The 12,165-nt window shown below is 40.9% G+C and overlaps 1 protein-coding gene across 1 annotated transcript in view; it reads right to left on the reverse strand.

The window, feature by feature from the left end:
• Nucleotides 1-3,485: 3,485 nt before the first annotated feature.
• Nucleotides 3,486-12,165, reverse strand: part of TMEM39A (transmembrane protein 39A) — a 30,243-nt gene continuing 21,563 nt past the window's right edge. Inside the window, exons 6-9 of the mRNA XM_081234668.1 lie at nucleotides 9,786-10,134; nucleotides 8,821-9,008; nucleotides 6,714-6,834; nucleotides 3,486-3,882 (exon numbers count right to left, since the gene is read on the reverse strand). Of these exons, the coding sequence (XP_081090794.1) occupies nucleotides 3,649-3,882; nucleotides 6,714-6,834; nucleotides 8,821-9,008; nucleotides 9,786-10,134 (892 nt within the window). The 3' untranslated portion in view covers nucleotides 3,486-3,648. The remainder of the gene's footprint in view (nucleotides 3,883-6,713; nucleotides 6,835-8,820; nucleotides 9,009-9,785; nucleotides 10,135-12,165) is intronic.

A 12,165-nucleotide genomic window follows, 5' to 3' on the forward strand; every position in this document is an offset into this window, starting at 1 on the left:
CGGCTTAAAATCTCTCATTAGATAGCTTCTGTCCACAAAAGTCCCCAGCCTTCTGTCCACTTACGAATTACCTGAAGTGCCTGTAAAAAGTATGTATTACTGGGCTTCACCCTCAAGATTCTGACTTAGTAGATCTGATGCAGTGCCCAAGGATCACTCCTTTGACAATCTGTGACCTACAAGATAATAAAAATCCAAACCACTTAATGTGGAACTCGAGTCCCTCTGTAATCCATTCCTTGCCTAGCTCTTTAGCATTACTGAACTATTAGTTAAAAACTTAGTGCAAATCTATGCGAGTTTTTGCCTATTCTGTTCACACTGCATGAGCCCTCCTTCCCTCTCTCATCTCTGTAGTAAACTAGTGCTGCTTCAAAATGCATCGTGTGTGTTACTGACGCAGTGAGGCATTCCCTGACACTGCAGCTTCCCAGCAAAGTTGATCATTTTTCTGCATTAATTCTGTCTCTTGCATATACTTCCTTGACTGAGCACACTTGTGTTACAATTATTGATTTACTTTTTTGCCTTCTAGTAAATGCACTCTGAACATGAGTATCTCTGGCACTCAGCAGTATCTAGCCATAGTAATTGCTCAGTACCTAGAAATGAGAGGGGTGGTGTGGAGGTAACTGATAGGGAGGGGAGGGAAAGCAGCTTAGAGAATAAAACATGGAATCAGAGTAAACAGGATATTGAGGAACGTTTCCATCATGCTAATGCCTGTGATCTACCCTCCTCCACTCTGACACATTTACTCACCTTAAGCCACCCAGACAACTGGTCGAGCATCTTCTTTCCTTTTCCAGTATCCCAAGTTCACCTAACTGATCTTTTGCTATACCACTTTTTCCACACACCATTTCCCAATATTTAACAATTACAAAAAAAGGCCATTCTTTAATGGGCATGCATCTCCCCATCACTAAGCAAAGATGGTGTCCTTTATATCACACGATCCCTACGTAACAGGACACATGGGTAACTGGTAATTCTTCTCTCCCCCATCTGAATGTGGCGCCTGCAAATGTCAGCTGAACTGAGTAGAAGCGTGATGAACTGAAGGGTTTCATCTCCCTGATGCTGTCGTAGCTGGAAGGAGAAGGGGGGCATTTTGCAATTCCTTCAGTCAAAATTAATTTTTATTTATTATATTCACTCATCTGCTTGGCCAGGTTGGCATCTGGTCCTCCTGTGCTACTTCTTTAGAATATGGCCAAGACAGGCCAAACCAGAAGGGGGAATCATGTCAGCTTTCAAGACTAGTCTATTCTCTCTAATAATAGACTAGTCTATTATTAGCCCAGTTATCTGGGCTACTTTTCAATGACAGAACCAATCTGGGGCCATCGTGATGAGACATCTTTATGCCCAGGCCACCCATTTTTCTCTTAGCTGTCAAGTAATCTCACCAAAATATTAGTCAAAAGAAGCATATCTTCAAGACTCTAAGGAAAGAATATCGAGATGGCAGCTTTCCCACCTTCCCCCACTCAAGAACCACCATATTTAGGCTGAACCACTTTACAAAAACAACCAACACACTGGTTAGCTTGTTATTTTTCCAATGTACCAAAATTATTTCCACCTGAGGGCACTCACTTTGCTGTTACTGTAACATGGAATTCTCCTCAGTCTTGCTTCATCTGATCTTTGCTCAAAAATCATATCCTCGAAGATGCCTTCTAGGGACTTCCCTGGTGGTGCAGTGGTTAAGAATCCGCCTGCCAATGCAGGGGTATGGGTTCGAGCCCTGGTCCAGGAAGATCCCACATGCCGCGGAGCAATTAAGCCCATGCACCGCAACTGCTGAGTCTGTGCTCTAGAGCCCGCGAGCCACAGCTACTGAAGCCCGCATGCCTAGAGTCCGTGCTCCGCAACAAGAGAAGCAACTGCAATGAGAAGCCTGCGCACCGCAGCGAAGAGTAGCCCCCACTCGCCGCAACTAGAGAAAACCCGGGCGCAGCAACGAAGACCCAGGGAGGGAGGGAGGGAAGGAAGGAAGGAAGAAAGAAAGAAAGAAAGAAATTTATTAAAAAAAAAAAAGATGCCTTCTAGCAATGCCATTCCTAGCACTTTCTATTTCCTTGCTCTGTTTTTAATTTTCGCTTTACCACACCTATTGCTACTACCAGGAGACATTAAATTATATATGTTTGCTTACAGCATATTTTACACCCCCCTGCATGGTAAGCTCTGTGAGGTAGGGCCTTTGCTTCTCTCACTCACTGCTATATCCCCAGTGCATAAAATAGTGCCTGGTGGCCAACACGTATTTGTTGAATGACTGAATACACTCAGATTGACTGCCAAATTATGTAACTTAAAAAAACAAAAAAGTGTATCCATCAAAATATTTAAGGAAACAATGGTTACACATAGCAGTCACCTTGCGTAGCTGTACACACACCTACTCCTCACAATGCTGCCTTTGCTGAAAACCTGTTGGGAACTCTTCTGAAAGAACTGTTTTCAGAGCCAGTTTATGAATTACGTGATTTTTTTTTTTTTTTTTTACTTCATAAGCCATATTGTGTTTCAGTGTAAAAAAGCCAAAGTGAGCACAGAAAACACATGAGAATATATTTCAGGCTCTCAAGACAAGGCCTCAGAAATTCAGATGACTAGTGACACCAACTGACTAAGTATATCACCTCTCAAGAAAATGGACTGAAAGGGGTTAATGCTCACAGACATGAAGGTTCTGGGGTATGAAATTCAAAACACACACAGATCAAACTACCTGAGGACAAAAAAGTAAATTCTCATATTTCACTTCTGCTGGTAACTCTAAACATGCCACTGTAGCAGGGTTGCTGCTAGACTGCATCCATTCCTCCAGTTACTTGGTGTCTTCAACCTGCCCAGACCCCAGCCCAGGGCATCTGTGCTTATCTTCTCCCACTGATCTAGTCACACACCAGCTCCTTCATAAGTTTGGGCACTCTACTCTGTCCTAAAAAGTATTCTTTCAAAACAGCTAACAATAAAAGGACAATCTTTACAAGGAAAAGAAGTGAAAGAACAGGGAAAATGAGAACAATAGCCTGTTTCAGGGTAAGAGCTTACACAAAAGTATATTTAAATGTCATACGGCAGATACAACTCTGAGTTCCTACCTTAGAAATGCTTCCTCCCAGTAGGCAGCAAAGAGAACCCCACCAGGACGAAAACCCACTTTTGCCCCATGCATTCCAATACTATCTGCCAATAAAAAAAAAAAAAAAGACAATGAGTGCTGTCAGGCAACTCCACTGATCTCTCTCTTTCTGTAGCAATAAGGCCAGCTAAGGACTAAAGATAATGAGAAAGACTAGAAGGAAAGTAAATACACAAAAGGTACTGTGTCAAGTGATATACGAGATGTGTTCATAAGTGAATAAGTTATTCCAGAGCCATACAAACAAATCAATCTCTTTACTGGGGAGGCACACCTCTCCTCTGTATATTATTCAAAATATACTAACACATGATAGATCACATCATCTTGTTTATGGATACATTTAATGTCCCTTGCCCTCCCCACCTTTCAAAACATAATAGTATACAAAATATAAAATATCTTAAATATTTATAAAAATCGCAAGAAAAAAATAGAACGTATGAAAATATTTTTATCTGAGTTCTCCCTCATTGTTGAGAGGCAGCTTAGTTTGCCTTGAGTTCATAATTATTGAGTGGATAGGAGTATGCCCTGCCTAATACTATTCTGTCCCGGAGGAGCTTAAATAAAACATAGTAGTTGCAGAAGAGGATGAGAGCCATGGAAAGTGTATGGTTCCACTTCTCCGACCGCAGCAAGGAATAGAGCTGGTAGAAGACAACACTGCCTTCAATAAGGATAAGCAGATTTAACAGCCTTAATGGACGATGAAACAGGAACTGTAAGGAAGTTAAAAAGCAAAATGTTATTTCGTAGAAAAGACTGCAGTTATTCTCACATTTTTCTTCTAAAATCATTTCATATTTACAGGCTCCTATGTGCACTAACAAGCAGATCTGCTTATTGAATATCAATCAGGCTATTTCTTGCTATAGAGACCCAAACCCTTTCTTTTTTGCTCAAGGAATAATGAAATACATTTTATTTCAATGCCCTGAGACATGAAAAGGGATTATATCCAAAAGAACTCTGCCTCAAAAAATTTTCCTAGATTTTATCTTAGGTATATATTTTATTTGAGATAACCAAAAGTATATTTATTTATCTAAGACAGGGGCTGGATAAAGGACCAAAATGGGAAATATTTTAGACTCTCAAGTCAAGAGACAAAAATTGAGGATATTATATGTAGGTAACTCATAACCACTTAAAATGTAACCACTTAAAAATACAAAAATCATTGTTAGTCTGTGGGCTGGTCTAAGACATAAACACCTACACTAGACAAGTCTGCAGGGAGCAGTGGTAATACAAGTTGAAATATCAATACAGTAATTTCTTAATTTTTTTCTTAAACTGTTACCCACCATGCTGTTTTATTTTGTTCAGTTTTTCTGGATATTGAAAAGTAGGGTGAACAAAGACAGAACAATGAGGAAGAAAGGAAAAATTAGTCAGAATTCGAGTTTGGCTAAAAACAGACCTGTTTTCGTTCCCACCAAATTCTTCGGTTAAAGAGGCTAAATCCTGGTTGACTAATAAAAATGTATTATGAATAGGAAGACAGAGGTCAAAGATTGCAAACTGTGGTAATGGTAGTATATCAGATCTAAAAGAATAATTTAGACCTCAGGACTCGAATCTGAGAATAAAACCAAATCATCATGACAGCTCTGAAAGGTAACTGGGTTCTCAGGATCCTTCTGCGGGAGGAAGAACATGTTTAACCTGGGGGGTTTTTTTTGGTTTTTTTGGGGTTTTTTTGTGGTATGCAGGCCTCTCACTGTTGTGGTCTCTCCCGTTGCGGAGCACAGGCTCCGGACGCGCAGGCTCAGCGGCCATGGCTCACGGGCCCAGCCGCTCCGCGGCACGTGGGATCTTCCCGGACTGGGGCACGAACCCGTGTCCCCTGCATCGGCAGGCGGACTCTCAACCACTGTGCCACCAGGGAAGCCCTAACCTGGGTTTTATTACATGATCTCCAGTAATATCATGTATAAAATTGGCTCAGAATTAACATTCTAAAAAAAAAAATTAGGCAATTTCAGATTCTGTGGCAATTATAACAATTATAATTAAACATGTAGGTAAGCTATAAACTGAATGAGTAAAAATGTGAGGACAGCCAGAGCTACAGGTAATAGGCACATTTTAAGTGAGTGCTCTTAAACAGTGTGCCTAAGAATCATTTCCAAATATGCAAATGCTGCAAATTCCTAGGATCCTTCAGAGATTCTGACTCTAAGTGACCCAACCACCACTTTGAGAAGCACTGATTTACTCTGGTCATGCAAAATCAGTAATAAGTTAATTTCCTTAATCTTTCTTCTATGGATTCCACCTGATTCTTCAGCTGTCCAACACTAGCAAGGAAAATACTTATATTTCAAGCAGAAAATTTTAATAAACTATCTGGTTACTGTAGGTTTCCAGGGGACCGCAAGAGCCAACAGATGTCCTTAATGGCCTGTGGAACTCAGCTGGCTGAATTAAATATTCTGTGTAGAAACCAAATGCTTATGTAGTTGTAACCTAAGTCCACTCCTCCATCTTAAAGCAATCCCACAGGAGTCTAGGAGATTATGGTATTTCCCTCATTCAAAGGCCTTTCACCTTGCCCCATCCTCCCCTACCATGTTATTTATAAGCATCCTGTGCTGATGCAAGTTTCCAGCACTTAATTAAAAGGCCCTTAGTAGCAAACACCCGCAGAACCAGGAAATCCAAGTACCCTCGTAAGGAACTGGGAGGGATGGAGGGAGTGATGGGAGGGAGAAAGGGATTCAAGTACCTAAAAAATAAATAAATTTTAAAAATCTCCAATTCTTTTTCAGAATATGATCTCCATTCAAAGGCAATGCACTGCACTATGTATGTTTTTACTAAAAACAGTTCCCTGCATGTACCTTCTTTTCCCCTCTCCCATCAATCAGCTGGCCTTTCTCTTATAAGTAAATACTTTTGCTTCCTAGAGCCAGAATTTCTGGAAAAGTGAAAGATCAAATAGAACATAACCCAAGGTGTAAATTCAAATGGAACAGAAGCTGGATTTAGTGGGTGTCTACTGCTTTTTCCTTTTAAACTTTTGAGCCTTTTTTCCTTTTAATCCAAGAGAAGGTAAAAGGCCACAGATCATGGCGTTTGCCTGAGTTTCAAAGGGGAAGTCAAAGTATTTTAAGGAGATGATATATATGACAAATACCAAAAAATAAAACCATCACATTATTACTATATTAAATATTGCTTAAGGATACAGAGATATATTATAATAAGGACACCACTAAACCAAACTATTACAAATAAAATTTGTAAGATGAAAAATGGAAGTCTTAAATAATTGTGTACTTGTTTCAAGTAATACTAGACTCAACAAACTCCAATGTAACTAGAGAAACCAGTCAAGCTATTAAAATTGAGATATAGTTATTTCACCTTCAATCTGCCTTTCAGAAGATGTTTCCAAAGGACAGAGGCCATTATAGTAGTAAAATAATTACCCTGTCTTAATTTCCTAGTATGTGCTACACACTGTGCTAGATGCTTACACACAGAGTAACCGCCTAACACTTACTCCTAGGCTTATGTTTGAAAAAAAATAAGCTGTACTTGCATAAAAGCGGGCATGGGATACGTCTGAAGGCACTGCCACGTTGTAAGGCCCCATGGCTCTATATAAGCACCTGCTGTGTCGCACCAGCACCCCTTGAGGCCATATTGTATTTTCTGACCAACTAGGGGAGAAAGAAATGCAATGTTAGCCTATTGGCAATTACAGATAAGACAGTGTCTGGCAAGGCCAGCTATATTTCTATGGAAAGGATTAAGTATTCAAGGCTTCATCTGCCTGAATTCTGAAAATACAGTAAGTAATTCCATGGTCAGACTGGAAGCAGTCAAAAGGATTTATTATAACTTCATTGCTGTACAGTAGAGAGAAACTGCAAAGTTAACTCAGTGTCAAAGGCCTTAAGAGGCTTAGGAGGACAAGCAGAAATAAATGTGTAAGGAGGGCGTCTATGAGCCAGAAAACCCAGTATCAGCAGGTGGACTGTCACCTCAATTCCAAGTGAGCAGAGAGTCTACTGGTGCAAGTGCTAGAGGGAACAAACAAGAAGAGAGAGCGGATGGTAACAAGAGTAGTGGAGAAATTCACACATCATCAAACTAGCATGACATTTACTGCAGCATTACATCCCAAAAAGCTACAGAAAATCTATTCATCTATCACACACTTCAAATGCTTCATATACGTGAGAAGCCATACAGAAGAACACAGACACACACAAGGTACCGACACACAGACTTTTCTTTTTACCACTTTCTTGGGTTTTTTTTTATAGAGGTTTCTCTAGGAAAAAGAAGTTATGGAAGAAGCTTCATTCTTTCCAGCACCAACGTAATGCAGTTGGGGTGGGGATGGGGATCTTCAGGTTAAGCTTTTTTAAAAATCTAAGTTAATTCATCTCTTCCTGATTTTGGAAAGGTTAGTTTCCTAGGGTAAGAACTGGGAGAGCATTTTAAATATGTTAAAGAAAAAAAAAATTCTAGCACCCTGAAGCTTTCCCAGTTCAGAAAATGTTCCGTCGGCCTTGCTCACACTTACCAGCATTAAAGTGATGATACACCTCATGGCCATGTGCCATCAGGAGCCTGAAGATGTACAGTACTAGTACTGTGGATTGTATTTTCAATTTTTATTGAAATTTGTCCTTTGCCCACAGTCGGGTTTCTTTTCAGCCTGGCCCAATCTCTTTCAGTTCCTGGGCTTGAAGGCCTGTGCTAATCTGTATCAGACATCAAGGCAAATAATTGAAGGGAGCACTCTGAGGGGGAGGGGGAAGGGAATGTCACCTCAATCTGTCCCACTTAATTAGGAAAGAATTTCTAGGTGATGAAATTTGTGAAATGTTCAAATTATAAAAGGAAGATGAAGATGGTCCAGGTCTGAGAGGCATGATGAAAGGCTCAGAAGCAAGTGAATAAAAGGGTTCTGAAGTCAGTCATTCTGGACCACAGGGACCATGAAGAGAAATGACTAATAGGGGGACACAATGAGAGGAATACTCAGAAAGACCTCACTTAGGGACAGTTTTCATTTAAACTTAGGAAAAGCAGGGCAACATTCATTAGTGAGTTTAGGAAGAAAAGAAAAACACAATTAAAGATGCAGGCTAAAACAACAACAAAACAAACAAAAAAACCCAAAAAGCAAAAATAAATAAACAAATAAAATGCGGGCTAGGAAAATCACTAGAACAAATTTACATTTATTAGAAAGAAAAGATGAGAGAAGCAAATTCCAGCTGCCTAAGTATAAGACAATTATCTAGCAGCTATTCAGCTGTGGCAATGAAGATGAGAAGATGAATCTCACAGTCTTCTAAAGAAAATTAAAAGTATGTCATGACTCTTTGAATTTGGGCAAAGGGTTAGGACTGAAAAGAAAACTCCAAGATTATAGCTTGGGAAATAAATTACACATTCTAGAGTGACTGGGTAGTTGAAAGGTAGGAGGCGTTTAAGGAGGAACTGGGGATGGTGGTGGAAATGAGTTAATATCCCCTGCGTTCAGTTTAGAGGGATGATAAGCACCCACGTAGACAAAAACTAAAAATTAAGCGTTCAAAGCCAAGAACAAGAATGACATACAAAGCAAATAAACATGATCAGCAGCATGTAAAAAGGTGTTAAATGGTTTTTTCCTCTAACCTACTTACATGTGCTGTGGAGCATTGCTGTAGGACCCATGTTCAAGCTTCTGCCACTTGCCCAGGTGAGCAGCTGATTTATGTAGCAAATCACAGTATTTGGATGGCAGCAGTTGTGTGGTGAGCATGACAAAAGCATTGATCCACACCATAATGAGGTGCTCACATGACCAGCGCATGTCATAGTACTGGGTACTCTGGAAGAGATCAGAAGAGAGAGAAATGATCCATGTACTGGTGAGCAAGAAGGCAGGGATGGGTGCGTGTACATACGCCCTGCAGACAAATGCCACTCTGAGTCACACATGCATTTGTTGTCCTCCTGTCTGTGCAGAAAGTTCAAGAGCAGAGTCCTCCAAAATCCTTCAACCTGACTTTCTGGCTGTATGAGTTAGGGTTGGGAGGGAGAGGCGATTATACTTTAAGTGCTTCCTTTCTAGAAGTGAATGCTCTCTGTGAATGACCACTCCAGCTGCAGATATGCTTCTCAATGGGTGAAGGAAGGGCACTAAAATGACCCAAAAGATTTTGGGCCCAAGTGACATCCAGACCATTTTTCTTTTCTACTAAAGTAAAGTTTAAAGGTTAGATTAAATTCAAGGAAACTCCTGATAACCATGTTAAGATCAACCACGGTAGGCTGAATTTTACTGAAACCTCAGTCCTCTTAAGCTACCACATACGGATTCTAAGTACAAGTTTATTCTCCCCAGAAACTGGGTGGGGGGGAGGGAAATCTTAAAAAAAAAGAAGAAAGAAAAGAAAAGAAAAAAAGAGGGGACCACCACGGGTGCATCACAGATATGGAAATATCTATCCACCAACCAGGTATTAGTGCACTCCAGATGCAGCCGAACTCCACCATCCAGGCTGCCAAAGGGGAGACAGAGAAAAGGGGGATTAAATAAGAAATACCCAGTTTATGTCATTCACACACAAATCCAGGAAGCACATAAAAGCAAGTAACCACTTACCTTCACAAAACACAGGGGGAGAAATGCAACATAGTAGGCACTGAAGAGAGAGTTGAAGAGAACTTCCTTGATTCTGTGGTTGAAATCTGCTTTCAGACATTCTACTTCATTGCGAATGAGGTCTGGAGACAGGGGGCAGCTGTGGCTGGGGATGGGTGTGGCATTATTGAACTGTTCTTTTAGAGACTCCAGCAATAAGGAGAGGAAGTCTTTGGACTTGGCCAAGCCACCCACAGTCGAGGCACTTTCCTCTACCGCCTGGTGCTGAACCACGTAGTTATAGTCTGCAAGAAGAAGATGAGCTCTACTATCTTGATGGAAACAGCAGAGAGGAACATAAACACCAAACCTGTAGAAAAAAGGGAGTATGAAAATGAGACCACACAAGCCACCTAAGATCAGATCATATAACTGTGTTAGTAAAATAGTCATGATTCATCAGAGTGAACGTAATATAATGGGGACTTTGCTGACGGTAAATTCATTATCTGGGAAGCTCTTTAATTTCTTCCCACAAAGGCAATATATATTCACTGTAGAATAGGAAACTATAGAAAATCACGACAATAGAAATTACCCTGAAATAATCATTTTTATAATTTTTACAGTTGGGTGCACAGACTTTATACTTTTTCTTTTATATGTTTAGCCTCATACAGTATAAACTGTTTTGTATACTGCTGTTTTAACTTTGGGTGTGATTATGTAGCATGTATATATTGAGCTTTTTCTCATGGCGTTAAATATTTTTCTGCAACAATTCTAAAAGGTACTATAGTATTCTCATGTAGCTACACCATAACTTACCTATTTCTCTCTTGTTAGAAACTCAGGCTGTTTCTTACTTTCCACTACTATAAATACCATTGGGATAAGTAACTTCCCACACAGCTTTTTCTTTTTTTTTTTTTTTTGCGGTACGCGGGCCTCTCACTCTTGTGGCCTCTCCCGTTGCAGAGCACAGGCTCCAGACGCGCAGGCTCAGCGGCCATGGCTCACGGGCCCAGCCGCTCCGCGGCATGTGGGATCTTCCCGGACCGGGGCACGAACCCGTGTCCCCTGCATCGGCAGGCGGACTCTCAACCACTGCGCCACCAGGGAAGCCCTCCCACACAGATTTTTGTGTACACCTGGTATTTTTTGAATGGCTTGCCCTTCAAGCTTCCTCTTCTTAGTGAGGGGGCTCCCCTGCATACCCCCCCACCACAGCACCCACCATACTTCCACAGGCACTCCTAGTTCCTCTTGCCTGGTTATTTTTCTCCACTGATCTTACCACTCCATATATTTTGCATGTTTTTTATTTTGGGTTTTTTCCCTTTGGTCTATCCTCCCCTCACTACAATGTAAGCTCCAAGAACCAGAGATTTTAGTCTGCTTATTAGTTCACTGCTGTATCCTTGACGCTTAGAATAGTGGCTGAAACATACTAGGCACTAAATAAACACCTGACGGATTAATGAAAACAATTCTAAAAGTACAATAAATTTTTACAAGTAAAATTACTTGGCTAAAGGACCGAAAATTTGTGAGACTTTTCATAACTTCTTATAGTTGCTCCAACTTTGGTTCCTTAAAAAAGTTTTAAACACCTTCCCAAGTCCTCATTAAGTAACTTCCACATTGTAACGTAGGTAGGTATTGTACTGGGTTGGCCAGAAAGTTCGTTCGCATTTTCCCGTGCCATCTTGCGAAAAACCAGAATGAACTTTTTGGCCAACCCAATAAATAAAATGGTCATTTCACTGACATAAATTTAGATATTAAAAATAGCAAATAGGGATTCCCTGGTGGCACAGTGGTTGAGAGTCCGCCTGCCGATGCAGGGGACACGGGTTCGTGTCCCGGTCCGGGAAGATCCCACATGCCGCGGAGCAGCTGGGCCCGTGAGCCACGGCCGCTGAGCCTGCGCGTCTGGAGCCTGTGCTCCGCAACGGGAGAGGCCACAGCAGTGAGAGGCCCGCGTACCGCAAAAAAATAAATAAATAAAAAAATAAATAAAATAAAATAAAAATAAAAATAGCAAATAAAAAGACATTTAGTTATAAATTTTATTTAAAAAAAATTAACAAACGTCACTTGTTCATAGTTCTCTACAGAGGGAGAAAGGATGAGCTTCTTGCTAAGTTAAGAGGATGGTTAGCAGCAGCTCTGGGATCCACTGTGAATGTGCCCTGGAGTAGCAGGATGGGAGGGGGTAAAGGCAGAAGTATGATGCTAGGATCACAAGCTTGAACTGAGCTTGCCACTCTGTCAATTTCATGTGACCGTGTCCAGGCTAGCCTGCCAGAGCATGAGAGACTCATGAAGCAGAGCTTAGCTGTCCTAGTTGCCTAAACTGACAGCTGGTCAATCCCACATATGTGACTGAACCCAGCTA

This window comes from Mesoplodon bidens, assembly GCF_964165515.1.
Source record: "Mesoplodon bidens genome assembly, chromosome: 5".
Lineage (NCBI taxonomy): Eukaryota > Metazoa > Chordata > Mammalia > Artiodactyla > Ziphiidae > Mesoplodon > Mesoplodon bidens.